General features: G+C 49.0%; 13 protein-coding genes across 13 annotated transcripts; 9 read left to right on the top strand and 4 right to left on the bottom strand.

Annotated features, from left to right (window-relative positions):
• Nucleotides 1–617: 617 nt before the first annotated feature.
• Nucleotides 618–1,526, top strand: ANOM_002621 (PEX11 domain protein; the record flags this gene model as incomplete). Its single annotated transcript, XM_015547878.1, has 3 exons — nucleotides 618–816; nucleotides 891–1,048; nucleotides 1,134–1,526. 3 exons carry the CDS (start codon nucleotides 618–620, stop codon nucleotides 1,524–1,526), a joined length of 750 nt encoding a protein of 249 aa, XP_015409852.1.
• A 706-nt stretch (nucleotides 1,527–2,232) lies between these two features.
• Nucleotides 2,233–2,802, top strand: ANOM_002620 (uncharacterized protein; the record flags this gene model as incomplete). The annotated part of the gene is made up of 1 exon (XM_015547877.1): nucleotides 2,233–2,802. One exon carries the CDS (start codon nucleotides 2,233–2,235, stop codon nucleotides 2,800–2,802), a length of 570 nt encoding a protein of 189 aa, XP_015409853.1.
• A 588-nt stretch (nucleotides 2,803–3,390) lies between these two features.
• Nucleotides 3,391–4,422, top strand: ANOM_002619 (DUF3431 domain-containing protein; the record flags this gene model as incomplete). Its single annotated transcript, XM_015547876.1, has 1 exon — nucleotides 3,391–4,422. The coding sequence occupies one exon, from the start codon at nucleotides 3,391–3,393 to the stop codon at nucleotides 4,420–4,422; it is 1,032 nt and encodes a 343-aa protein (XP_015409811.1).
• A 172-nt stretch (nucleotides 4,423–4,594) lies between these two features.
• ANOM_002618 (uncharacterized protein) lies at nucleotides 4,595–5,149 on the bottom strand (the record flags this gene model as incomplete). The annotated part of the gene is made up of 1 exon (XM_015547875.1): nucleotides 4,595–5,149. The coding sequence occupies one exon, from the start codon at nucleotides 5,147–5,149 to the stop codon at nucleotides 4,595–4,597; it is 555 nt and encodes a 184-aa protein (XP_015409810.1).
• A 950-nt stretch (nucleotides 5,150–6,099) lies between these two features.
• On the bottom strand, nucleotides 6,100–7,128 carry ANOM_002617 (D-2-hydroxyacid dehydrogenase family protein; the record flags this gene model as incomplete). The annotated part of the gene is made up of 1 exon (XM_015547874.1): nucleotides 6,100–7,128. The coding sequence occupies one exon, from the start codon at nucleotides 7,126–7,128 to the stop codon at nucleotides 6,100–6,102; it is 1,029 nt and encodes a 342-aa protein (XP_015409819.1).
• Nucleotides 7,129–8,239: 1,111 nt separating this feature from the next.
• On the top strand, nucleotides 8,240–9,844 carry ANOM_002616 (HET domain-containing protein; the record flags this gene model as incomplete). Its single annotated transcript, XM_015547873.1, has 1 exon — nucleotides 8,240–9,844. One exon carries the CDS (start codon nucleotides 8,240–8,242, stop codon nucleotides 9,842–9,844), a length of 1,605 nt encoding a protein of 534 aa, XP_015409818.1.
• Nucleotides 9,845–10,911: 1,067 nt separating this feature from the next.
• On the bottom strand, nucleotides 10,912–13,455 carry ANOM_002615 (putative alpha-glucosidase; the record flags this gene model as incomplete). The annotated part of the gene is made up of 1 exon (XM_015547872.1): nucleotides 10,912–13,455. The coding sequence occupies one exon, from the start codon at nucleotides 13,453–13,455 to the stop codon at nucleotides 10,912–10,914; it is 2,544 nt and encodes an 847-aa protein (XP_015409817.1).
• A 764-nt stretch (nucleotides 13,456–14,219) lies between these two features.
• ANOM_002614 (putative MFS transporter) lies at nucleotides 14,220–16,456 on the top strand (the record flags this gene model as incomplete). Its single annotated transcript, XM_015547871.1, has 12 exons — nucleotides 14,220–14,742; nucleotides 14,807–14,904; nucleotides 14,968–15,030; nucleotides 15,086–15,138; nucleotides 15,195–15,266; nucleotides 15,323–15,436; nucleotides 15,490–15,757; nucleotides 15,810–15,831; nucleotides 15,882–15,979; nucleotides 16,036–16,100; nucleotides 16,155–16,190; nucleotides 16,243–16,456. The coding sequence occupies 12 exons, from the start codon at nucleotides 14,220–14,222 to the stop codon at nucleotides 16,454–16,456; spliced, it is 1,626 nt and encodes a 541-aa protein (XP_015409816.1).
• Nucleotides 16,457–17,372: 916 nt separating this feature from the next.
• ANOM_002613 (putative C6 transcription factor) lies at nucleotides 17,373–19,609 on the top strand (the record flags this gene model as incomplete). The annotated part of the gene is made up of 10 exons (XM_015547870.1): nucleotides 17,373–17,734; nucleotides 17,787–17,802; nucleotides 17,862–17,973; nucleotides 18,031–18,361; nucleotides 18,410–18,533; nucleotides 18,587–18,602; nucleotides 18,663–18,762; nucleotides 18,814–18,833; nucleotides 18,896–19,019; nucleotides 19,081–19,609. 10 exons carry the CDS (start codon nucleotides 17,373–17,375, stop codon nucleotides 19,607–19,609), a joined length of 1,734 nt encoding a protein of 577 aa, XP_015409815.1.
• A 562-nt stretch (nucleotides 19,610–20,171) lies between these two features.
• ANOM_002612 (cytochrome b-c1 complex subunit 8) lies at nucleotides 20,172–20,698 on the top strand (the record flags this gene model as incomplete). Its single annotated transcript, XM_015547869.1, has 4 exons — nucleotides 20,172–20,203; nucleotides 20,276–20,301; nucleotides 20,413–20,590; nucleotides 20,650–20,698. 4 exons carry the CDS (start codon nucleotides 20,172–20,174, stop codon nucleotides 20,696–20,698), a joined length of 285 nt encoding a protein of 94 aa, XP_015409814.1.
• A 480-nt stretch (nucleotides 20,699–21,178) lies between these two features.
• Nucleotides 21,179–21,951, top strand: ANOM_002611 (DUF899 domain-containing protein; the record flags this gene model as incomplete). Its single annotated transcript, XM_015547868.1, has 2 exons — nucleotides 21,179–21,199; nucleotides 21,304–21,951. 2 exons carry the CDS (start codon nucleotides 21,179–21,181, stop codon nucleotides 21,949–21,951), a joined length of 669 nt encoding a protein of 222 aa, XP_015409813.1.
• A 347-nt stretch (nucleotides 21,952–22,298) lies between these two features.
• On the bottom strand, nucleotides 22,299–23,594 carry ANOM_002610 (Spg1/Tem1 GTP-binding protein; the record flags this gene model as incomplete). The annotated part of the gene is made up of 4 exons (XM_015547867.1): nucleotides 22,299–22,613; nucleotides 22,671–22,745; nucleotides 22,797–23,089; nucleotides 23,144–23,594. 4 exons carry the CDS (start codon nucleotides 23,592–23,594, stop codon nucleotides 22,515–22,517), a joined length of 918 nt encoding a protein of 305 aa, XP_015409812.1. The 3' UTR covers nucleotides 22,299–22,514.
• A 289-nt stretch (nucleotides 23,595–23,883) lies between these two features.
• ANOM_002609 (ribosome biosynthesis protein RRB1) lies at nucleotides 23,884–25,619 on the top strand (the record flags this gene model as incomplete). Its single annotated transcript, XM_015547866.1, has 3 exons — nucleotides 23,884–24,082; nucleotides 24,144–25,410; nucleotides 25,468–25,619. The coding sequence occupies 3 exons, from the start codon at nucleotides 23,884–23,886 to the stop codon at nucleotides 25,490–25,492; spliced, it is 1,491 nt and encodes a 496-aa protein (XP_015409831.1). The 3' UTR covers nucleotides 25,493–25,619.
• Nucleotides 25,620–26,070: the final 451 nt, after the last annotated feature.

The raw sequence follows: 26,070 nt of genomic DNA, 5'->3' as shown, positions 1-26,070 counted from the left end.
ACTTTTGGAACCGGAGTAGCCGATACTCCAAATATATAGTGCTATAATTGATAGAGAATATAGTGGAACTACTGTGTATATAGAAAGATACAATTGCCTGCTATAGTTATGGTGTTTGGTTATTAGTAAACTTGGTAATATTTTACATTGTCCAGAACCTCGATATATTCACGCAACAAATCAAGAAAAAATCATTCTAGTACACTGTCAAAGCAAGGTATCCACTCCGTAAGTGCTAACCCATGAAAGAGGATATTTATCCGTGGAACAATAGAAATGGAGCTTAAATTGACCAGCCAGCAAAGAGTACCAATAAAAGCCCCACAGTTTTTTTTCATCATACTCCATCCAAATATGTTCATTGCAAAGGATGTGTCAATCGCGCCAATTTACCCGTATGGTGATAATGCCGCTCGGCAACGGCTCGGAAGCGCGGCCGTAATTACCAATAAGAACAGCTATCCTCATCTTATCACCTATAAGATACAATGTCAACCCCGGTCCGAGACTCATATAACTAACCCAAACTACCCGCGTCTCACGTACCGATACATAGTTTATGTACCTCCACAACATATCCAACAAGTGATAAAGAAGAAAAGAAAAAGAAAAAGAAAATGGCAGTCAAACCGCTCACCCAAAAGCCCAAACCAAACCTCGTCCGCCAATTTTCCAACTTCATCCACACAGTCACAGGCCTCGAGAAGACCTGCCGTCTCATTCAATCCTTCGCCCAAATCGTAATACAGCTCAATATTCCCCCGGGGTCAACCACAACCGCGCAATGGGAGACTGCCATATCGCAAATCGCGCTGAGTAAGTTCCGCGCACCTCTACAAATAAGTAAATCGAAAAATGAGATGTTAATCAATAATTGAACACATGAACAGCGAGACGGTTTTTCCGCTTCTTCGCGTTCATCGATTGCTTTAGCCAGGTGTATGGGCTGCTTGGCGGGGCGCAGAGTCTGGGGTTGTTTATGACCTTGGTTGAAATTGGGAGGTGGAGTTGTTTGGGGCTGTATCTTGTGCTGGAGGACTTGACTATTGTGAGTTTCCCCCTCTTTCTTTTTGAGCATGGGTTCCTTCTCGAGACCCCAATGAGATAGATGGACATGTTAATAAGATAAACAGCTCCATGCGTTGGGCGTCCACCCCGTCGCCTGGAATACGCCTGTCCTGGTCGAAGCCTTCAAATTCTGGTTCTATTCTCTTGCATTATCCGTCTTTGGTGCTGTTTGCGGTTTACTATTTACTTCATCTTCACCTGCTAGTAATAAGACCAGCAACAATGAGAAAAAGAAAGAGAACAAGAATGCCGAGAAGACGGCACCCAATACCGACGATTCTCAAGCCAAGGCCCAGAGAACTGCCCTCATGAAGCGCATCGTGGCCGACGGATGCGATCTCCTGATTCCGGGGGTGTTCGTCGGCTGGATGCAGATTAGTGATCTGATGATTAGCGTGACGATGGTGATCAGTACGGTTGTTTCTGGGGGAGACGCTTGGGTGAAGGCGCAGGAGTGAGTTGGGGTTTAAAAGGTTTTTTTTCTTTTTTCTTTTTTTTTTTTGGCTGGATAGTTAGATTGCACAAGTCATGGGTGGATTTCTGTGTATGAAGTGTGATTTATATGGCTTGGTTTGATAGATGGTTGGTTATAGATATATAGATGTCATTTGGAATGGCGGATTGGTGATTCGGGATAGAGTGCGAAGTAAGCGTTAAGCATATTTAAGATTGCTTTTGATTCGCAAATCATGTGTCAGTGGGCCAGGCTTGACGTAAGCTGATCTCCTGTGTCGGTCTAGTTTCAGGGGTACTTCAGTTACTTCCAGGGTCAGGACTTAGCAGGAGACATTAAACTTCTATCCCCTATCCTGTAGTGTAGGAGTATGGTGTTGTACGCGTACTGGACCCAGAATTCCCCCGGATCGTTGGACACATGTCCCCGGTAGTGATCCTAGGACGGTGGACTTATCAAATGGATCAAGGGCGTATACAACGAGCACTATATTATGTCGGGATACAATCAAGAGTATGAGATGCGTCTAAACTAGGCATGGTGAGGTGCCAACATGGAATAGTAGGGGACGGTAGCACAGGGACCAGGAACAAACCACCAAAACAAATGCCGCGTCAGCTGGGCAGCGGCAAGTCTAAGCCAACAGCTTCAACACCAGACTACATCCTATTCATATTAGATCCTCTGAGAATCTAGAAAGTAAATGCGCTATGAAATCTCGGCGAAACAAACCACGCCTTCTACTAGCCCTCTACGCACGACCCAAGCACCCCGAAAGCTATCACTACGCTCTACTAATCGCCCCCAAGGTCACAGCAGCGCAGAGCACGAACCCTCTCCCGGCAACTAAATACCATGTCAAGAACACGATTGAGAATATCAACAACCGGATCTCTCAGCCCTGGCGCTTTGAGCGAGTGATAGTAGAGGATATTAATCTGGAACCGCGGTTGCTGGTTTGTGTTGTGATCGGGAAAGTTTCCTCCCTGGAGAATGCGGAGAGGGTGTTTGGTGAAACGCCCTTCTACCAGGTTGAGGATCCTGATAAGGAGAAAGCGTTGGCTTTCGATTGTCGCTCGTGGGTGGTAGATGCTGTGGAAAGGCTTCGGAAGTCCGATGGGGTTTCTTCGCTACTTGATTGGGGAATGCTGGAGAGGAGGGCTGTGGAGTATGTGGAGGGGAAGAAGAGAATGGGGAGATGGAACGCTGGCCAAGATGCAAGTGCGAAGCGACGAATTCCGATCATGGACTTGATCACAGGGGCGGAGATTTCAACTTAATGTGGGTTACGGTAATCGATGTGATACGATATGATATGATTAGATCCGGGATTGATAAGAACTTACCCTTAAATGTGTTATATGCTTCGTGAGATGACACTCATCGCTTATGTATATTCTTAGCCACACTGTTGCCTGCGCATGAACCCATCAATATAATCCATAGATGATAGGTTTATTCTGAGTAAGACAAGGCCCTAAAGGAGCCCATCAGCCCCATGGACCCCTCAGCACACAGTCAGATATTTCCGACCCCAGCACTAAAGCAAGGAGTTTACGTATGCACCGGGGCAAGCGACTTATGAAGATCTCCACATTCCCAAACCCGAGCCAACAACATTTCTCATGGCTCCCAACTCCCAAAACTAAGGAGTTGCCGATCGACAGCCATGGCACTTCTCAGCAAACGAGGCTATGTGCCGATCGCAACCAACGCCCTAATACTCAGTCGTTGACGCAAATCCCTTATTAGCTGCCGGCCTCGCGACGACCCGCGCAAAGAGGCTGAAAGAAAAAAAATGACAGGAAGTAAACACTACGTCAACCGGACGACGAGGGGATAATAAAACCCACCGAGTGCTGCCCACTATGTGGATGTTTCGAATGCGTCGGACACAAGCTTGGGTCGTCAGCGCGGCGACCTCCGCACTGATCTTCGGTTCTCTTTATCTCTTTTTCTTTGCGCATCGGCGCGGCGGGAATATCTACCGTCTTGTGACGGTGCCGAGACCTGCGGAAAAAACGAATGAGCGTACGCTGGTCGTGGCTAAGACGAAAGATGCGGACACGACCTGGGTCGATATGCTCCTGAACGAAGATGATCGGTTATACAGCGCGGTGTACACGGTTGACGCGCCGAACACGACTGATACTCCGTTCACCGTGCCGATGAACAAGGGCCACGAGGTCATGGTGTATCTGACATATATCATCGATCATTACTTTCAGCTTCGCGACGTGACGGTCTTCATGCATGCGGACCAAATCTCCTGGCACAACAACGATCTCATGAACATGGATTCGGCGCTGATGGTTCGTCGTCTGCGGAACGACTATGTTTACAAAAGAGGATACACGAACTTGCGATGTCAACACGACCCCGGCTGTTCGGCTCAAATTCGACCCGCCCCTGCGGGCGGGCAGTATAACCCGGAAGTGCCCGAAGCAGGGGCCATCGGAGAGTCTTGGAAGACGCTATTTCCGGAGGAGAGTATGCCGGCTGTGCTGGCGCAGCCGTGTTGCAGTCAGTTTGCGGTCAGTGCGGAGGTGATTCGGCGGGTGCCGCTGATGAACTATGTGGCGTACCGGAGGTGGTTGATCGAGACGGAGTTGGACGACAATCTGTCTGGACGGGTGTGGGAGTACTTATGGCAGTGGATCTTTACGGGGCAAGCTGAAGTTTGTCCGGATGAGCGGGTCTGTTATTGTGAAGGGTATGGTGTATGTCTGGAAAGGGAAGAATACGAGGAGTTCTTTAGGGCTCAGGAGGAGGTGAGGAAATTACACGCGGAGCTGGAGCATACCTCACTGGCTGAGAAGGTCAATTCAATGCGGAATAAGGTGGCTGCTTTGCAGCAGAGGATGGATGAGATTAAAGCCACCGCACTCATGAGTCAATGAAATGATTAACGACATTGTATACTATTTTCCATACGATATCCGGAATAATCTTCCACCTGGAAGTTTTCGTCTAGAGATTTGAGATTTATGTCTATCGTCTGGTATCTAATATCCGTAAGTACACAACGTCCACCCCAGTCTGCTCCTTTATTTCATCGTATATAATTTTAGATCACGAAGAGTCCCTCTGCTGCAACAACTCCTTGATGTGGTCGTTTAGCCAGTATGCCTCCAGATCCTTCCGGTCCATCTTCTTTGCCCCATCGATCAACCCCTTGCATACACCCTCGCCAGCTCCACAGTTGCACTGGAATGGCTGGTCCATGTCCCACTCACTGCTGGGGTAGAAAAACGTGAGCTGGTCGCCCACCTTCAGGTCACGATCATCGACGACTCGGACCTCCATCTTGCCCATGTCGAAGTTCAGCGATGGGTTGCATGAGTGGTTGCAGTAGACGAGATCGGAGTTCAGTTCGATGTGGCTGTTGGCACCGGTCTGTACCGAAGTGTATGCTTTCTTGGAGGGAGTGGCTGTGGTGATCTTGGCGAAGAGGGAGCCGGCGGGCAGTGAGACGAGGGACACGGCGCTGGAGGAGAAGGCCTTTGCGCCACGGTCGACTCGGAGTATGTCAGGGTGAGTCGGGGGTGTCACAATGGAGGTAGGGAGGATGGTTGTGGTAGTGGTGGATGCGGTGGCCGTTGAAGGTTGTACAGCGATTGGAGACATCTTGGATGTTTTTGTATATAGATATGGTGTAATTGAGAAGGATGAGAGGGATTGTTGAGTGCTTTCAGTGGGCGGAAGCTTTTAATCCAAGGCGTAGACGAAGAAGGGAGTGAGGGATGGCAGTTAGAGACGTAGTAGTGGGGGCGGGGGGAGTAGGATACCCTCGAGATCCTACATCGTCTTTATAGATTTCCGCATCCAGCCGTGACTCCCATCCCTTGTCCCGAGGATCCTGCCCGCGGAGGCATGGAATGGAGGTGAGTGGGGCCATGTCTTAGGCGTCAGTCATACCTAATCTATGAATGGCATGGCTTGGGAGGCTACGTGTCGAGCCTAAATGCCGATGTGCGGGTTAAATGAGTTGAAGTAAGATTAGGGTTGGGGGTAGCTGGCGTTTCCGATGGACTGATTATTGATTGATAGTTCGATTACAGTTCCGGCGGTGCCTCGGCTGACCCGAGGCGGCCTTATGTAATCACATCAGCGACTCTCCATTGACTTTATGTTTGCTCACTTGTCTCTAGATCATATGACTGGACTTGTATGAATCATGACTTCTTCCATATGAAACCTCCAACCCTGTATGCCTTACTCAGTTCTCTCGAACGAGGATCTGACGGTTTTGCACTGACACAGGACCCGAGGTACAGAAAACAGTTTTCGATTCTCTTGGTCCACGGGGATCCCCCCACTATGACGAAATCCACATGAAAGTTGAAACCCAGAATACGACGGAACGAGTCTTTTAATTAAGCTTCATTTGCACAGCAGAAAAAATACCTCTAAGGACAGATTGGGTCTCGGTGAAGCACACCTTAACCAAAAAGGGTACTCCTCCGGATCACATGCATCACACTTATGTACATCGTATGCAACTTGGCCTCTTAGCCTCTTCAATTGTCCCACATACCATCCTGGATCTTCCGCGACAAAATGTTGATTCCCCCCTCTCAATTCATCCGTGTGTTCAATTCCTCTCCATTCAACCACCTCTCGACGTTACGAGCCACCTCATCATACCACCCGTGAATCTGTTCATCCCCATATCCCATATGCGGTGACAACACCACCTCACTCCGTCCGTCTTGACCCCACGCCGTGGTCCGCCAGGGGCTATCCTTGGGCAGAGGCTCGGGTTCGAAAACATCCAGGGCCGCCCCACGGATGCGTCCCGCATTCAACGTCTCCAACAGCGCCTTCTCCTCCACCAACGGACCCCGCGACGTATTCACCAGGATCGCCGTCGGCTTCATCACCCCAAATTCCGCAGCACCGACGATGCCCCGACTCCGCTCCGACAGTACACTATGAAGACTCACCACATCCGCGCTGCGGAAAAACTCAGCCTTGTCCCGAACAGCTTGAAAACTACCCGCCGGCAGCCCCTGTGCCGCAGCCTGTTCGTCCGCCTTTTCCTGCGTCAGATTCGTAGACCACGCAATCACCTTCATATCAAAAGCCACAACCGCTATCCGCCCAACCTGCGAGCCTAACTTGCCCAGTCCCAGTAATCCCAATGTCTTCCCCGCAAGCGTCATTCCAAGCGACCCCTGCCATTCTCCCCGCTTAATTGCTGCATCATCCCGCGCAACATGACGCGCCAACCCTAGAATCAAAGCCCAGGTATGTTGCACCGTAGAATGGACCCCTCCTGATCGGCTCGATGTTCCAGCGACGGGAATTCCGCGCGAAGCACAGTATTGCACGTCCAGGGCGAGATTGCGAGTGCCCGTGGTCAGGAGAAGTTTCAAGTTCGGGAGCGCGGCGAGCGTTTCCTTGGAGAACGGAGTACGTTCGCGCATGGCAAGAATCACATCAAAGGGCTGGAGGCGCTCGATCAGGAGCGCACGTTGGCGTTCATCGCGGGGATCGAGCGTTTCCGGGAAATAGGAGATTGAGATGCGGGATTCAAGGTGGGCGAAGTGGGGTGGGGAGATGTTCTGATAGTCGTCTAGGATTGCGAGTTTGGGTTGCGACATTTTTGCGGTGATTGTGATGGCAGGTGAGGTCCTTCGGATAGGATTGTAGCTTTTCGTAGTATGTTTGGTTTAGTGTTTGCGAGGGTAGAGGTTGATGTAGAGATATGCCCGGTAGAAAATATAGCCGATCAGAGGATCGGAAGGAGTCATAAACCCCACATATGACGATTCGTTTATCCCCCGCATTTCCGTGATAAAGGTATTAGGGCTAGATAATGATAAAATGAAATAGATTAAAGCAAATGAATTCATTCCCATGAAGACACGGGTTGCTTGGTATACAAACAACTGCCACGGAAATGGTAACAATATGCAGGCCATTCCCCACACGATAATACGGTACCAAGTAAACTGAACAAGTCGATACTGACATGGGCTTTGGGGCTGAAAAAGCCGCGTTAGCCCCTGTGTAAATACGGCAATCCTGCAAACCGCCAATACAGACGAGCCACGTCAACAAACATGAATAATTACATATATCACTACCCGCTTTCTTTGGTACATGGCGATCAATGGCTTCCTGTCCGTAAAGTCAAAAAGCGCATCTTGAACATTGCCAGGTGCTTGATACTGTACGGACTGTGCGGCATACAAGCAGAACAAAATCCGTATATTACAGCCTAACCAAGTTATAGCACAGCCTTTGGTTATGCACAAGAGGATGCAAAGAGCAAGTCCAAATGCGAATTCTCGGGGGGAACCAAGGAATCTATGTAAACAATGTCGAACAATCAATATTGAGCACCTGGTTTTGGGATATGTGCACACTGCAACGACAAAATGGTGCCAGCTTTGCATTCTCCTCGAGTCATCTAGAGAAACAAATAGGCTAAAACTGGCGAAGCCCATACTTCCTGGTCTTCCGCCTGCGTTATCGAGAAGTGCGGGCATCAGAGAGAAACCTATTTTTGTAATGACGAAGAAAGGTAGGGGAGAGGCTTGGGCAAGTAGTTGCTCATCAGCCCAGCTAACGTCTCCAGGTGATCCTGCTGAGAGGTTTGGTGTCCCGGCAATCACTTCTCAGTTGCCTGGAACCTGGTCGGAGGACTCGTTCAACTTCATCAAACATTGCTTGCAAGAGTGCTTGATGAACCACCACTGTTCCACAAGCATGTTCAAATCGCGGCGTCATGCTATCTTCAGAAAAGCAGCAGTGAATGATGAGGTTGAATCGGTAGCACCAAATGATATAGTAGATTCTGGAGCACCTCGTCGCTTGGTTGATGTTCGAGCATTCTGCAGCGACCACGACCATGGCATTGAATGCGAACACAATGTCAGGCTAGTGGAAAACCTGCCAGTCTGCCCCGAATACATGACACTGAGTCATTGTTGGGGCAAAAGGCTCGGTATCAATGCCATCACAACAAGATATAATCTCCTCAGTCGCATGGAAAAGATTAAGCTTGATGATCTACCGGCAAACTTTTGGGATGCTATTAGCATTACCCGCCGACTTGGCATTCGGTATTTGTGGATTGATGCACTATGCATCATCCAAGACTCACAAGCCGACTGGGCTCAGGAATCAGTCAAAATGGGCCATATATACGACAGGTCATACCTCACAATCGCAGCGAGTGCTAGCGAGGATAGTACCGGAGGATGCTATCGCGGTACTGGGACAAGGCAAGATGGTCTGGGTGGAGGGACTCTAATCGAAATCACAAACAAACTCCTAGCCGCAAATGGCGAGACATCGACCTTGTTCCTTTGGGTGCCAAAGTTAAGCGAAGATGATCCTCTGAGAGAACCTGCACCCTTGATTGGCTGTTCTCTGAGCCAGCGTGGATGGGTATTTCAGGAAAGAATCTTATCACCGAGGACGATTCATTTCACAAACTCCCAACTGGTTTGGGAATGCCGAGAAGTATATGAGATGGAGGATCGTCTCCCTTTTCTCACACCCCATGATACTCTGTCCTTGGCTATGCATCGAGAGATCTCTCCTGGTAAGATAAAGCATATTTGGTACGACTGGCTCATTGGATCCGGATACTCTAGTAGGCAGTTCACTCTGATGAAAGATCGACTTATCGCCATAGCTGGAATTGCGAGATCTCTGCACGAACGAACAGGCGTACCTTATATTGCTGGTCTATGGACGAATCACCTGGGTTTCGGGTTAGGTTGGCTTGAAACTCCTAAGCATGGATCAGCATATCCTTCTGAACTGTTCAACAGTTCTAATTCTCGACGCAGGCCGACCTGGACCTGGGCTTCATCTGACCATGAATTCCAGTATCCATTGAGGGATTTTGAAGAGGACCATGATCTCCGTTACGTGGACAGTAAAATGGTAACTCTAGGAAACGTTAACGATCCATTCACTATCATTATTGGCGGGTGGTTAAACATTAGAGCAAGAGTTTACGATGGTCCTGCGTCCTATTTCACAAAATTATGTTTGGATACTATGGCCCAGCAGGAAGTTTGGGGAACGGCATCAGCAGATTCCGAAACCGGGTCTTCTACCTTCAACGCTCCGTCATGGGGGTATATCCGACTAGGACAGTTCAACTCCCGAACAAAAAGCCACATTTGTACTGACGAATCATGGCTCATAGTGCGGCGAGCGGAGGCAAGAGAGGAAGAGTATGAGAGAATCGGTATTGCTTACCGAAGCTTCAAATATCATGAAGATGGTATAGATGGAGGTGTTACACTAGGGATGGGTGATTGGGAATACTTGGTAAGGGATCTTAAGCTGGTGTGAAAGTGTGCATAGCGTGCGTTCCTACCGTATCTTGTGGTCCTCGTGTCCCCTACTCGCAAACCCGTCTTGGGTGATCCTACGATATCGATCAGATCATCATAGAAAGACTCACTGTCATGTATCCCGTACTTCAGAATCAGGTTTCCTTGTGTGGCTATGTCCTTCTTCACTTATCCAACGCTTTCCAAAGCCCAAATACCACCCTCATGACCCTCCTTTAACCAAATAATTGGTAGAATGGCAATTCCTCAACTACTGTTTCTCCGGAAGGTGAAACAGAGCGTCTTTCCAAGGCACTTCCCTATGGACCAGGCAGTGTCGTGAACTGGCCCCTACGAGTCATTATCAATTCGACGCTCTACACACACTATATTACAACAAATCTCTATGCACCACATGTTAGCCTCCGAAATCACCAACCTCACCAAGCCTTGTGCATTGACACCACTTGGTTCGATCAGGACACTGAATCCGAGAGGAATATACAGTCTTCACTTATACATACCAGCCATACTAAAGCTGACCGTTCATTATCTAGCTAAGGGAAACATGTATGGATAGTTATATAGCCTTGGAATGACGTGTGGAGAGCGCAGAAATGCCGTCTACATCGGATCACAGAAACCGACATTGATCACAGGGTATCCTGGAACGCAACGATCTCAGAAGCGGAAAGTTCATAGCGACATGTCATTCTAATCCCTTGGTTCTTAGATGGCGGCGGTGAGAGGGTGATTCTGAGGATCGAATACTGAGGTATCCAGAACAAGGTGTTGTACGCAGACCATTGAACAATGGGACTAACTAGAACCCGACAGACAGGGTACTGCCATCCACCTTCCTTGCTCTACTCTTCTACAGACTGTGGAAGTTTGTACATACACAACACACTCTATTGGGACTTCGTAAAGTATATAATATGAAGATGCAAATCTATATTCTCTATTGACTTCTTAAACGCCGCAAGCAATCATGATACAGTTCTTCCACTGGGGAACTCCGCCCCTCGACATGCAATTGAAACACACGGTGGGATTTACCAAGCCAGCAGCAAAACCTCCTGTTTCTTAGTTCTTCAGAGTATACACCACACGTCCGCGGGAGTCTCTTCCCTTGTACTCCACCGGCTTTCCGATATCAGAAACAACCCGTCTCTCATCGCCGTTATGGAGGATGATGTCCAATTCCTTCCAGGCCGGAACGAATCCAGATTTCTGATCCCGAGTGAAACCAACTGTTACCTTCTCCTCCGTCGAGCTGTAGCTAACGGTGTACTGTGAGATGCTTGGCTTCAGCGAGATTCCGTCATCTTCAAACCAAGTGGTGCTGAAAGCTTGGCCATGCGAGCTGCCACGAGGCGGGAAGATCTCAACACCTCTGTAATCATCGAGCTCCTCAACGGCCACGGACGCCGGAGTTTCATCACCAGGCACTCGGGTGTGTACAGACTTTCCAACTGGGATTGCACCACCAATCCGGGCCAAGAGGGGGATACTCTTCTGCCACTCGGATGGAACCTCAACCCATTGCCCGGAAGCGAAATAGGTATAAGGCTCGTTCATGTTCACATATCCAAAATCAAACTGGTCATTGGCCTTCCGGGGAAGATACAACTTGGCGACGCTCACGCCTGGTTGGTAGACGCCACCAACCATAATAGTGTCACCAAACCAGAACTGCTCGTCCCCGGACTTAAGTGCCTTAGTCCAGACCTCAGGATCAGACTCGTAGCCCCAGCCCACCCAGCGCTGGGGTGGAGAGGCGGTCAAGTGGCTCTCCAAACCTAGAGAGTAAATGTAAGGAAGGATCTCATAGCGACGCTTGATGGTGTCCCGGACGAGAGGTGTGATCTCGGGGTACATCCAAGGTTCAATGACCTCTCCAACGGAGTTGTTTTCGGGCGACGTCTTGAAGCAGTTAATGGCAAATCGAGGGGAGTGGATACCCAGTTGGATCCATCTGAGGAGCAGCTCTGGTGACGGTTGAGGTCCTTCGAAACCTCCAATATCGTGTCCACAACACTGCAAAAGCGAGATACCTGCATTGAGGGACAATGCATTTGCACCTTTCATGCTTTCCCAGCTGGTAACGTTGTCTCCACTCCACGTGCTAGCTGCGTAGCGCATCGTACCAGCCGTAGCACTCCGAGTCAGAACGAAAGGTCTCTGGTTGGGCTCAAGATCGAGCAGGGCGTCATGAGAGGCTTTGCCCATGAGCTCTGTGTGCATTGCACGTCCCCAGTCACCAACAGTGGCCTTAACCCCCGTCTTGGCACCGTCGGAAACAGTTGGTTCATCGACAGCAAGCTGCCAATCGTCATCTGGAAGCGTGTATTCGTTGTTGTCATTCCACATTCCATCTATGCCGGCGCGCTTCAGACTCTGGACTCCATTGTACCACCACTTGAATGCGACGGCTGAAGTGAAATCGATATGGCATCCGTCACCCCCAGTTGCTCCGCCAGCACTCCACAATCTCATATACCCCGGCTCATTGGTCTCGGGGTTCTTAAAGAATCCATTTCCATCAATAAGCTTCTGGAAGTCTGGGTGGGAGCCAAGCAAAAATGGCTTGATGTTGGTAATGAGTCGAATTCCTCGTGAATGATACTTGGCAATCCACTCTTCCGGATTGGGGAACCGGTACTTGTTCCAAGTGAAGACATTGCGAACTTTGGGTTCGACTTCGGCAATTGAGTAGCCGGAGCTCATTTGATGCGCCGAACAGGGAATTTCATGCTCTTTCAATTTGTCGGCGAAATCCATGAGCGCTTGGTGTGCGGGTGGCTCATCCATCATGGTATACTTGTATCCTCCGGAGATGTATCCGTAGGCCCATCTGGGGACGAGGATCGGGTGGCCGACAAGCTCTGCATACGACCTCACGACGTCCTTGAGTGTCTTTCCGACAATGAGATATTGTTCGAGGCCACCGTAGTCTTGACGGTAGACTTTGAAATGGCCCCAAAGGCCGTCAACCTCCGAGCCAACGGACCACGTTCCTCTGCCGTGTGTGGTCGAGAAGATGGCAACACATCCCGCAGGAGATGCCTTAATCAAAAGAGGGATGTGCTTGTATAGGGGGTCGGTATTATACACATCGTATCCAAAACTGTCCGTGGCTGAGAGTTGGAAATGCCGACCACTGAGATCCATAGGGGCTCTCTTCTCCCCTAGTCCAACATGGAGGTCATTTCGGTCATGTTCAGTGTAGTGCGCAATTCCAGATGCGTCGGCTACATAAGACCGCAAGGGAAGATCTCTGTACAAAGGCTTTTCGGTGCCCTTCCACGAGAGCGAGACCACTGGAGTGTTGGCCCACTCAACAGAGGCTGTGATATCACCAACTTCGATGGTCTTTTGTTGAGAGCCATGTTCTGTAGAAACATGGACGTCTTCCAAGCTGGTCACTGGCTTGGTCACACTCGGAAAAGGGGGGAGAGGATGATCCTCGGAAGAAAAGGTGACTCTGAATAGATTTTCACGGATTGGCTCGAATGAGAAGTCAAATTGCCTCTTGTCTGAACCCGAACGGAGGTGTACAGCGGCGGAGCTCTGAGCTCCTGTTGAAGTCTCCTGATAGCTCTTAGGACAAAACTCTTTCTGAGGCATGATTGCTGGTTAAGCGGTCTGAAAAAAACACAATTAAAGATGAGTTCAAATCAGCGGAATATACCAAGTCTTGAAGCTCTATTTGAATGTTTCTACGCACATCTACCACATCTGCGTCATCGGGACTCCTCCAGGGCAACTACCGTGTATACATCGGACTTCGGGCCCATGTCCGACAACTGTGGTTGCTTTCCCCACACGACATCTCCACGCTCTTGGCAACATGTCGGTTTTTCTAACCGAACACCGATACTAATCTTCTTTAAGACTACAATATCCCCACCATTGCGTTTCTTGTCCTACACGGTGAAAGAACGATGGGAATCATTGGACGCATCGTCGGAAGATGCCCGACGTTCGTCACGAGTCGTGACATGCCGTCCCGTTGTGTTTTGCCGGCATTGATGGCCCGGTCCGCACTAATCCTCGTATGGTCTACAGAACGAGCCTTGGCTTGATGGATTTGCTCCCCCTTCGGCTTTTGGAAGTTTTATCCGGGGCTTGGGGTGATGTGTTCCCCACGGGGTTCTCCTATCAAGGCTAGTATAGTATACCTTTAGAAAATCTGAGAGTATGGAAGCAAATATCCTCCTGTGCTGGCTCACTCCTCTTGGTATCTATCACCATCTGCTCTGCGCGTTGGAGAAATTCTGAAACCAAAAGATACTTCTATTTCTTTCAAGATTCTCTTTTCTAGTACCACGGATTCTAAACTCCAGAGCTAGCTGAGTCCAGCTAGAGGACCTAAAAAGGAGAAGAAGAAAATGTCTCATCACAAAGCAGCAGTGTCAGGAGAGCAAGGTCAAGACGAGCATATAGAGTCTGTTGAAAATCCTACTCGCCAGGACAGGGAGCACATAGTTGGACCTGGACAAGACAGAGCCCTAGACCTTATAGCAGATGCAGGACACTCATCTGTCCTCACAGCTGAGAACAACGCCCGAGTGCTTCGAAAGATCGACCTGAGGCTTTTACCCATTCTTCTTGGGATATATTTCTTGCAGCAACTCGACAAGTCGAGTCTTTCATATGCATCCATTTTTGGTCTCGTCGAGACAGCTAACCTCCATGGACAGCAGTATTCCTGGCTAGGAGCAGTCGTTTACCTAGTGCAACTCGTTGCCCAACCTTTCGTTGCTTATATATTAGTTAAGGTTCCGATTGGAAAGTTTCTGGCATGTACAACCCTTTGCTGGGGCATTGCCCTGACCTGTATGACCCCGGCAAATACCTTTGCGGGCTTGTTGGTCTGCCGGATGTTTTTGGGTCTCTTTGAAGCCGGTATACGTGAGTATCTCTTGAAGCCTAGGCGCTCTGGTCCTCGATGCTGATTATGGGTTACCAATAATAGCTGCTTGTTTTATCGCGGTCACGCAAATGTGGTATCGACGAATCGAACAGCCCGTCCGACTTGGCTCGTGGTATGCTATGAACGGTGTGGTGTACATGGTGCGTTGGACTCATTTGAACACACAGTGTACTGTTGTACTAAGGTCAGACTCTTGCAAGTAGTTTGGCAGTCTTCTTTCGTATGGTCTGGGCCACATAAAATCCTCGGTTTTTGAGCCCTATCAGGTTCGTCATATCCCTCAAAGTTGCTGGTGATTCAGGGATCTAACTGCCAATCAAGATTATCTTCTTATTCTTCGGCCTCATAACGATTGCTTTCTCTGGGCTTATTCTGTGAGCGATACCACCTTTAAACCAACTGATGCGCATACCTAACCCTGGCTGCATAGGTTGTTTATGCCCGACTCGCCGATTCAATCCAAGTTTCTTACAGAAGAAGACAAGCTTCTAGCTATTGAAAGGTATGCGGCTGGAGTCAGATACTTGCCATATAGGGTGCTAACAGAATCTTGTCAAGACTACGCATGAACCAACAGGGTATAGAGACGCATGAATGGAAGTGGGGCCATGTCAAAGAGGCTTGTCTTGACATAAAGTCCTTTTTCTGGTTCGCCCTGATGTTTTCAGTATCGTAAGGATTGGTCTATATCCGTTGTTAAAGTAGCCTCAACTCACAGTTAGCAGGATTCCCAGCGGTGGTATCTCAACATTTGGCCCATTGATCATCGAGGCGTTCGGTTTTGACCAATTCGAAACCATTCTATTCAACATACCGTTTGGTGCTGTCCAGCTCGTAGCAACAATGGGAGGAGCATGGCTAGCGACTAAGCTAAAAATGAAGGGACCTGTTATAGCCCTGTTATCTTTACCTGCCATTGCAGGTTGCGTCATGCTGCTGCAGCTTCCTCGTGATGGTCAGCACAATGGAGCTTTACTTGCGGGATATTACATTGTAAGTCTTCCTGGGAATTAGTATTTGCCTGGCTCTGCTAATTAGAAATAAGATCTCTGTGTATCCTGGAATTAGTATGTTCGCTACGTGACATTGCGAGTGGATTGAGCTAACGGACCATTAGCGCCCATGGTCTATTCGTGGTCTGCAGGAAACACCGCAGGTGAAACGAAGAAGAAGATTACAAATGGCATCGTCCTTGTTGGGCAATGTGCCGGTAATGTACGTGGAGAATCCAGTCCGATCGGAACAGTCTACTGACTAGTAACACCTGACAGGTTCTTGGCTCGAATCTGTACACAACCACAGACGCGCCCCTATATAGGCGTGGTTTGCTATCCAAGTATGTGATAGCACTGGACTCATGATATGGTACCCATGCTGATTGCAATTATAGTCTTGCCATGTTCTGTCTCCTCGTCTTTCTTCCCATGTAAGTTTGTTCTCTGACCCCTATACCGGCCCATGTGTTTATATATCGCCAGGATGAATATGGCATACCTGTATTTCCTCAACAAGCAGCATGAGAAGAAACGAGTGAGTTTGGGCAAGAGCGCAAAGATTATCGACCATTCGATGCAAGCTGTTGGTTCAGTGCCAGTGGACAAAACCGAGCCTCAACAGCCCGCAGTGGGCGAAGACAACGCATTCAAAGATCTCACGGACTGGGAGAACGAAGACTTTATCTACGTTTACTGAGCGATTCAATGATGACAAAACATGGTATATGGATATATGGAAGTTACTGGACCAGTTATCTTGTACAGCCCGTTATAGATAATGATGGCTTCTGTTGGAAGGAGTATATTGATAATTCATTGCTTAAAGCTTGTCCCCGGATTTGAATTATTCCACGTAGAGAATCCCACACAGCTGTGAAATGCTTGGCCACCTCTAGACTAGGCCCCAATAGCGTGTAATCCTAAGTTTGTTTTAAGCGAAGACATGCGCTACGTTAGTAGTTGTATCGGCATGTCTTTACCCGAGTCGGCAAGTCTCCGATGTTGACGGCGTTGCCCCGCCCCCATTAATATCACCATTCAACGATCCGCATCCTTCTTGCATTAACTCTTGCTGTAATCTATCCTAGTTGACTTTAGTACATACTTTACACGCTAGATGGATTCTGACGGTTCCTCGTGTATGGTGTCGGCCCCAATTGGGAAAAAGCGCATTCCCGTATGGTCTCTTCTTTTCCAGGATATGCATGTATTGCTGGCTAACTCGCGCTAATCACAGAAGGCTTGCAGCGCTTGTCGACAGTCTAAAGTGTGCTTGAATTTTATAATATTTCCGCCTATGTATTGATTTTAACCTTCCTGTAGGTGAGATGTGACGGGAAACGACCATGTACTAGGTATTGTCCCCGTTTCTCATACATCTACTCTAGACGGTGACAAGGCCTTTCTCACAGGTACAATAGATGCAGGCGCTCGAGGAAGCAATGCGTATTCTTCGAGATTCCAAGGGACCCTTCCTCAGAGTATGTGTTCTGATTCCATCTCTTCAAAGCGGCCCTTTGATTGTTGGTAGAAGTGTCCAGAACTGACCAGACGGAAGACGGCTAGGGAATGTGGAAGCCGAAGTACAGCGACTGCAAGCGCAATTGAGTGACATGCATGAGCTTCTTCAGCTTCACATACAGCCAAATCCAGGCCCTCTTGGAGATATAACCCAGGGCCCAGTTCCGGGGCAGCAGATCCCAATCCCCTCTCCAAGTCATATCATGTCGGATCCAGGGCCAATGCCTACATTCCCTGGAACGGCGGAGACGGGTGAATACCACTATCGTGGACCTAGGTGTATACCAGCTCATCGGAACGGCTCCATCTTCCAGGAACTTCAGCCCGCAGAGGTGCATAGTCCTCATCCAGCTAGGCAGAGGCGCTCTGGGTTCGATGTTAGAGAAGAGCCCATTTCCGATTTTATCAGCAAGGGTTTGATGACAATTGACCATGCCATGTCATGTTTTCGGGCGTAGGTGCTGCGAGCATCATGTATCTTGTGAGCTTTTGCTGATCCAACATAGGTTTTTCCAAGGTTGCGTACGTGCCCTTAGTTTCCATCAATTAGCTTGGGTGCTTATTCCTCGAGCAATTTCCAGGATAGGTATATCCCGATTTTCGACCCGGAGCTCGACAACTTTGCGTCTGTGCGTGCGCGCAGTAGCATACTTTTAAATGCCATCTGTACAATTGGCAGTCGCGTTGAGACAAGTATGACAAACCTCATCAAATACCCATGATTGCAGTTGTATAACTGATGAGCATCAGGGTCCGGATCCCAGATCTCCGACTTGTTGCACGCAGAGCTTAAGAGGTGGATTAACGTGGTTATCCAAAACAAAACGATGAACTGTCTAGAGTCCGTCCAGGCGCTTCTTATCGTAGCGTGCTATTCTGCCGAACGTTCTCTCCTATTGTCATTTGCGACCCGGATGGCATTAGACTTGAGCTTGGACGAAGCATTCGAAGACCTTATCCAGCGGCTGACCATGAAAGAGGTTGAAGGCATCTCTGAATTTCATATGACAACTGACGAAGAAGAGCGTTCTTTGATGCGCAAATCCCGGACTTGGTTTGGCCTTCTCGTTTTGGATCATATGTATGTTAACAATCCTGTGTGGGATTTATACAAGCTGATAATCTCCAGATTTCATGTAGATGGCGGAAAGCCACCTGGCATTCGGATGACGGGCAATGCGCATCGATGTCGCATCTTGCTCCGTCATCATACATCGACAGTCTTAGATTTGCGTCTGTTTTCTCAGGTTGAGGTATGGTTCCTTATTTAATTTTATCAAAAATCAGGCTGACTGCGAAATGAAAGTTGAACGTTATACGTGGTAAGTTAATATCCCATATCTCAGCATAAACACGAGAGAGATCCTTACACCCTTTAATAGCAAAGATCAACGACACTCTAGATGCGAAGGAGACACTCGATAGACCGGATATTGCCGAGTTTGTGCACGAGGCCAAGGTAGATCTTGACCTCTGGTTTGAGTAAGTGAATCAAGTACTTCTACTGTCTACATCACCCACTGACTTATTTAGCGATTGGTTGCGTATCATCGGTAAGATTAACCTATGAATACACAAATCCATATGGTGGTACTAATGCGGTTGAAATTTCAAGAAAGTTCGATTGCAGCAGAGCAAGAAAGACCTTTCCTCTTAGCAGCCCTACGCGTCCAAAAATGCTGGGCTGAGCTAATCCTCCACTGCAAAGCCCTGCTATCTATGGGAGTAGAGAATGTGGCGTACGTACCATGTTGTCCAATAGTGAAAATATCGATCCGCCTTGCATTGACATAAAACTAGTGCTATGTCTCCCGTTGAACGCAATATCCTCTTGCTAGCCAAGTCCAGTGCCCGAAAACACCTCCGCCTCATAAGCACAGAGCCAGACTTCTACCTCGCTAAGCTCAAATACGCCATGGACTTCGTCTGGGCCAAATGCGCATTCTGCTTCCTACTCCTTCTGAAACTCTCCCGGCTTCTCCCAGAGCGAAGGGAAGAGCACCAGGAATTGCTGGACCACGGGAACAGGCTTCTTGATGAGCTAACGCGGTCTGTGGGATCAAGCGGTGAAACCACCGGAAACGGAAGTATCTACATGCAGATTTTGAGGCTGAGCATTGAGAAATACGGCCGAATCTTTCAAGAAAGAGAAGCGGGCGGGGATCCGGTGGCCACGGCGCCATTCTGGGAGTCGTTCGATGCTCAGGCGGACTTGCAGTCGTTTGTACCGGAGCAGTTTGTGCGGGAGTGGGACTTTCCGGGACTCAATTTGTTTTATTTTCCTACTGCGTGGCAGGATTTCTTTGGGGACTTTTCGCTGGCTGTTTGATTCCTTCATTTGAGCGATAGTCTCTGTACTATAGGTGATGAAGTACTGCCAAGTTTAATAAATATAAGACATCTCCTAGGTATACAGGTCATAAGCCAAACTTTTATTACACATTGTTCCATGAATGAGATGCGATGTGGCTTGTAAAACATATCCATTCCGCACACATACCCACAGTTCTCCCGGAGACGCCATCCATCTGCAAGCACAGCTGTCCACCCATTTGCCCCTATGAGCTGACTAGCAGCAAATCTAAAGACATGTACAAAAGCAACCCAAGTCCCAACGTCTACCAAACCACAGTCCACATAAGCTGACACCAGGGATCCGAATCCTGTAGTGGATCAAACTCAAAACCTAGTATACGAGCCATCCAATCAAGGGTACTCAATGTGTCCTAACTACAACGTCCGATATACCGACCCGAGCCCTAATCGGAGTATAACATCTCTTCACCGACACGAAAGCAACATAGTATATAAGAACGAGCCCTCGATCACTTTTGACCTGGGACATTCAGGCGCGTCTTTGCATACAACTCGAAAAGCAAATCCTCTCAGTCATGGTAGGCCACAACGACCCCAAGACAGGCTGGTACGTTGATCTCACCCTTACAACCATATATCCCTCGACGATATCTTACAGACCCAGCTAATATCTGGACAGGTGGATGGGAGAGCCCGGAAACTCCGGTACGTTTACCCCATCACCACCTCACAAGAACCTGTAAATCGATCAGTTCAACCAGCATACCTACCACCCCGAATCATACTCCATTAAGAACCAAAACTAAACCAAGACAGTCCTCCCCACCCCCACCCGCATAGCCACCTATGCCCTATCCCCAAACCGACAGAGACCTTTTGCTGGGGCGTTCCACGCTGCCATTTTCAATACCTTCCGGAGGTGCAGACACCAGGTGTTCTATGTTGTGCCGCCGTTTTTAGTTGCCTATGCAGCGATGTGTTGGGCGAATGAGAGGTAAATTGCTAGTATTGAGATGGTCGTTTGTACTGTGTGTACGTGCTGATTTGGGGTAGGAATGAGTATCTGAATTCGAAACGGGGGAGATTTGAGAGGGCTGAGTGAGAGGTTGGGTTGTTCTATGTGTTTTACGTGAATTAGATGGGGGTCTAGATCGCCTTTTTTTCTTTTTTTTTTTAATAGGGAAGATATATTTATATCAATACTTATGATCTCTGGTGGTTTGGGAGTTGTGGAAGTTGAACTATTCGCTCAAATATATATTATGGGTTATCCGCAACCCACCGATCCATACAACCATCGGAACCATGGATGCCTTTATAGTATCTATTATAATAACAACCTAGACCCAGAGTCCAGAACAGTATATTTTCTTAACCACGGGACACGGCCTGAAATTACATAATTAAAAAGAAGCTTTAACTAAATAGATTTATACGAACGCAACCCCGCGTTTCCACTCTTCTAATCTTGATAGCTATATCACAATAATTCTGTATAAAATCGAAACTCGAATATCGTACCAACACTACCAGTTCATCTATCACTCTACCGGAATCAGACAAACAGATCCCAGTATCCATCATGACCACCCCAAACCAGAATGTAAGCATTCCTGCAACACCGTCCTATATTAAGATCTTCAACCAAACATAAAACCCCACCAACCTCTTAAATTTCTTATCAGACACTTAACAAAGCAAAAACAGATAGTAACTCCCACCGAGTTCCAAAAAGCTCACAGCGAACATCTCACGCTCGAAAAAGCAGCAACACACCAGCTCCAAGCCCTCTCCGCAGCCCGCCGCTCCCTGCCCATAGTGCCCGTCCCGGATCCCGCACGCTTCAAGTTCGACACTGTCCAAGGCGAGAAAACTCTTCCAGAGCTCTTCGCCGGCCGGAGACAGCTCATCATGTACCATTTCATGCTGGGACCGGAGGACGAGAAGGGCTGTGTTGGGTGTTCGTTTTGCATGGACCATATTCCTGATTTGCGGCATTTGGAGAGTCGGGATACGAGTTTTGTGGCGGTTGCGAGGGCGCCGGTGGGGAAGATTGAGGAGTATAAGAGGCTTACCGGGTGGGGGTTTCCGTTTTACAGTTCGGAGAAGACGCATCGGGCGTGGGAGGAGGCGGAGAAGGGTGGAGAGGTTATTACGTGGAAGCCTGGCAATGGGTATTTTGGGCTGTGTGTGTTTTGGAGGGGCGATGAGGGGGAGGTGTTCCATACGTACTCTACGACGGATCGGGGGATGGAGATTCTTCTTGGGACGTATCATTTATTGGACATGACGCCGTTGGGGAGGCAGGAGGTGGGGAATGGGATGAATGAGTTTCGGAGAATTTATGAGTACTAAAGGGGGGTTGGGAATGTGATGTATGTAATTAGGGCTGGCTGAGGCTGGGTTCCGATGACGTCGGACGTTGCATACATTGAGTGAATTTCATGTAGTCATGTTATATCACGCATATTTCCAGTGTAGGCCTTATTGCTTCAAGGTTGGGTTCCAATGTTCCTTTCGTGAGCAGTTGAGCTCCGAGTGATAGCGCCATGGCTCTGATCTCGAACTCATCAAGAGTCTTAGATGCAGGTTTATAATGAGTCAAACAGAAAAAAAAAGTGGAGGAAAGAGAGATTAAAAACACGGTGGGGAATTTAACACAAGGAAAAGAAAGAAAGGAAGGGAAAAAAAAGAAAGAGAAAAAAAAAAAGAAAAATGATGAACATGAATAGAATCCTGGACGCGTCCCAATGCTGGAGAAAAGAAAATCAAGTCAAGGAAAGCAGAATGCGTATCGGTAGAAACGCAGAGTAGAAATCCTCCCACGGCAGCCACTTCATCCCACACCAAGGGAGAAGAAGTCGTCAACATCACTTCGTCCCAATGTACATAGTCGTTACTTGCACTTCATCGTGATTCTATACGTTTTTGTAGAGCAACAGCGGTTCGCCGACGTTCTCGATCTCGGGAATAGTGCACTTCAGGTCGAAAGCCTTCGCCAGGACGATCTTGAAGATCTACCAGAAAGTTAGTATCGGACGGAAACCAGGTTCGGAATGTATCTCCGTTCGCACCTTTTGTACGTTTATACTGTGGCTGGTGCTGCTGAAAATCAAGCTGGCCTTCATGGCCTTGGCAAACCTCTTGGCCTGAGCTCAAATTAGCGTGGTTATCGTTAAGATTTCTTCACGCTAACCTACCTGGATCGAGATCTCTTCCTGGTCTTCCCGGGGAAAGTTGACAAAGTGATCGTATTTTGTGCCAACGAGGAAAGGAATCGCGGTCTTGTTGAAACCACGGCCCTGGCGGTACCACTCCTTGATGGAGTTCAACGTGCTCTTGCGAGTGAGATCGAACATGAAGAGGATCGCGACGGCATCGTTGCAAACAAGAGGAAGCATGTTGACGAATTCACGCTGTCCACCCAGATCCCAGATGGAAAAAGTGATCTCCGTATTCCGGATAGAAATTGTTTTCTCCATAAAGTTTACACCTTCGCATGGTTAGAACTGGCCCACGAATAGCGACCCCGGATATGATCACATACCCAACGTTTGAATGTAGTCTTCGTCCCAGCTGCCCTCCACATATTTGACCATCAGACTAGTCTTTCCGATTTGAGCGTCCCCGACCATTCCGACCTTGATCACCACGCTGTTCTTCGTTTGCTGCTGCGATGGTTGCTTCTGGCTGACATCCTGGCTAGTCTGGGAGACGCCGGGTGCACTGGACAACCCGGAACTTGGCCGAGACGACGAAGGCATTTGAGGTTGGGTCAAAGGAGAAGGTGTCGGCCGGGCATCATCATGAGACTGATACTCGCGAGTGGGGGAGTGGTATTCGACGGCGGAGTGGGAGGAATAGTGGGCGCGCGAATCGCTGCTGTAACCGTCCTTATAAGGCGCTGCGGGGGCCGTATCCTCCGTCACATGAGGATCCTGTTCAAACTGGTCCGCCACATGAGGTGTGCTGGCGGACGGAAAATGTGACGCATCCATATTGAGAGGAGTGTTTCAACTGGGAGGGTTGTTGGACAAAGCTTTCCACAGCCCCTGTGGGAGTGCCTGAGGGTGAACACAGCCGCAGCTCCAGAAGAGGGAGAGCGTCAACAGCCCGATCGCCACTAGTCCACGATAGGCTTAGCGCCGTTGCCCGTCGGGCTTTCGCAGAAAAAAAAAGTTCCTGAACCCTAATCAGTCATTTTCCCTCTCTTTGAAGGTGGTTCTGCCGCACGACTGGTTCGTCGACAGTTTCTAGTTAATCCCTACCAGACAAAACTTATACGCCATGTCGAAGAGAGCCGCCGACGTTTCCGATGAGCAATCCGCCGCTCTCAAGGCCGGAGAGCGCCCGATGACCGAAGCCCCTCCAGACGAGGTGGGGGAATTCGAGGACGAGTTCGAGGACGAATTCGAGAGCGAAGATGAGATCCTCGAGGCCGGTGTCGATGGCCGCCCTGATGCGGAGCGGGAGGAGGAGGAAAAGGGTAAGCTCTCCTGTTCACCCATTTCTATCGGTTCAGCTCTGATTGCGACCGTGTTCTACAGATGCGATGGAGGTCGACCAGCAGACTTTCATTCCCGGAAGAACGAAACTCGCTCCCGGAGAGGTGCTTTCGCCCGACCCTTCTACATATAATATGCTACACACCCTCACGACACCCTGGCCCTGTCTTTCTTTCGATATTGTCCGCGACAATCTGGGCGACAACCGCAAGACCTTTCCCGCGACCGTCTACGCCGTAACTGGTACCCAGGCAGAGGGACGTCGATCAAAGGAAAATGAGCTCATGGTTCTGAAGATGAGCGGTTTGAGCAAGATGGAGAAGGAGAACGATACCGACTCGGAAAGTGACTCGGATGACGATGATGATATGGGAGAACCTATTCTCGAGCACAAAAGTATCCCCTTGGGATCGACAACCAACCGGATCCGTTGCCATCAAACCCCCTCCTCCTCTGGAGATTACTCCAAACCTCCACAGACCCTCACTGCCACCATGCTGGAGAACTCGCAGGTGGTCATTCACGACGTTACCCCTCATCTTACGAGCTTCGATGTTCCCGGCACCGTTCTCCCTCCTTCCGCCTCGAAACCTCTTTCTACCCTTCGCATGCACAAGTCCGAGGGTTACGCACTGGATTGGTCTCCTCTACAGCCACTGGGCAAGTTGTTGACCGGTGATAACGATGGTTTGATCTACGTTACGACGCGCACCGAAGGTGGCGGCTGGGTTACTGATACGCGGCCCTTCACTGGACACTCTTCGTCGGTTGAAGAACTGCAATGGTCTCCCAACGAGCGCAATGTCTTCGCTTCCGCCAGCAGTGACGGTAGTGTGAAGGTGTGGGATGTCCGGTCCAAGTCCCGCAAGCCCGCTGTGGATGTGAAGGTTTCCAACACCGATGTTAATGTCATGACATGGTCGAACCAGACGTTCCACCTTCTCGCTACCGGTGCGGATGATGGTCAATGGGGCGTCTGGGATCTGAGACACTGGAAGCCGAATGCCTCGGCGCCGTCAGCCCAGATCACGGCATCGCCTGTGGCCGCGTTCGACTTCCACAAGGAGCCGATCACCAGTATCGAATGGCACCCAACGGATGACAGTGTGGTTGCCGTTGGCTCGGCCGACAACACTGTGACTCTGTGGGATCTGGCTGTCGAACTTGATGATGAGGAGAGCCGGGAAGCCGGCCTGGCAGATATTCCGCCGCAATTGCTGTTCGTGCATTACATGGAGTCAGTCAAGGAAATCCACTGGCAGGCCCAGATGCCCGGTACTATCATGGCTACTGGCGCTGCTGGATTCGGGTACGTATATTCGGATACGAGTATGAGAAGTGTTCCATGCTAACCTATTCTTCACAGAGTATTCAAGACGATTAGTGTTTAAAAGCATAAAAGTGCGATTCCGAGATATACGCCCCACGACTTGCCGTTCTCATACCTTTATACCATTTGTTTGATGGAAGTTCATTTAAAGTTCTCCGGGAATAGAAGTCAATGAATCTGATGACATTGTGATATTATGCAAAACATGACCGCACAAATCATGGGCGACGATGACTGACTAGTGTATCGAGCCAGAAGGCTGATTGGGTTTTGAGCGACCGTTTAGCGCGGTGCTCAGGGCGCCTCGTGACGATCCGCATGTCGGCAAATGATTGTCAAATGCCGTCGGGGTGTAAGCGAGCAGGTGGCCAGTACTGATTTGTCGTAGACTGACCCAGCATGCATACACATTGTGATAAGGGAAGAAAAATATTCATCTAAAAGCCTAAAATGGCGATAGATACGCCATTTGCAACGTGAAGGCATGCAGCAGAGAGACGCGTGTAAAACAGTCGTAGAGTGCAATCATCTCCCGTGACCCGGCATATCACATTCCTTCCCCATGGAATCTCGTGGGGATCAAAGTCTGGGGCATCCAATCAGACGTGCGCTGAAAACGTTCCCCATTTCTGCGCAAAT

The sequence above is a fragment of the Aspergillus nomiae genome, assembly GCF_001204775.2.
Source record: "Aspergillus nomiae NRRL 13137 chromosome Unknown contig00042, whole genome shotgun sequence".
Lineage (NCBI taxonomy): Eukaryota > Fungi > Ascomycota > Eurotiomycetes > Eurotiales > Aspergillaceae > Aspergillus > Aspergillus nomiae.
Note: the sequence above shows the minus strand (reverse complement) of the source record. Positions and strands in the feature narration are given on the sequence as shown.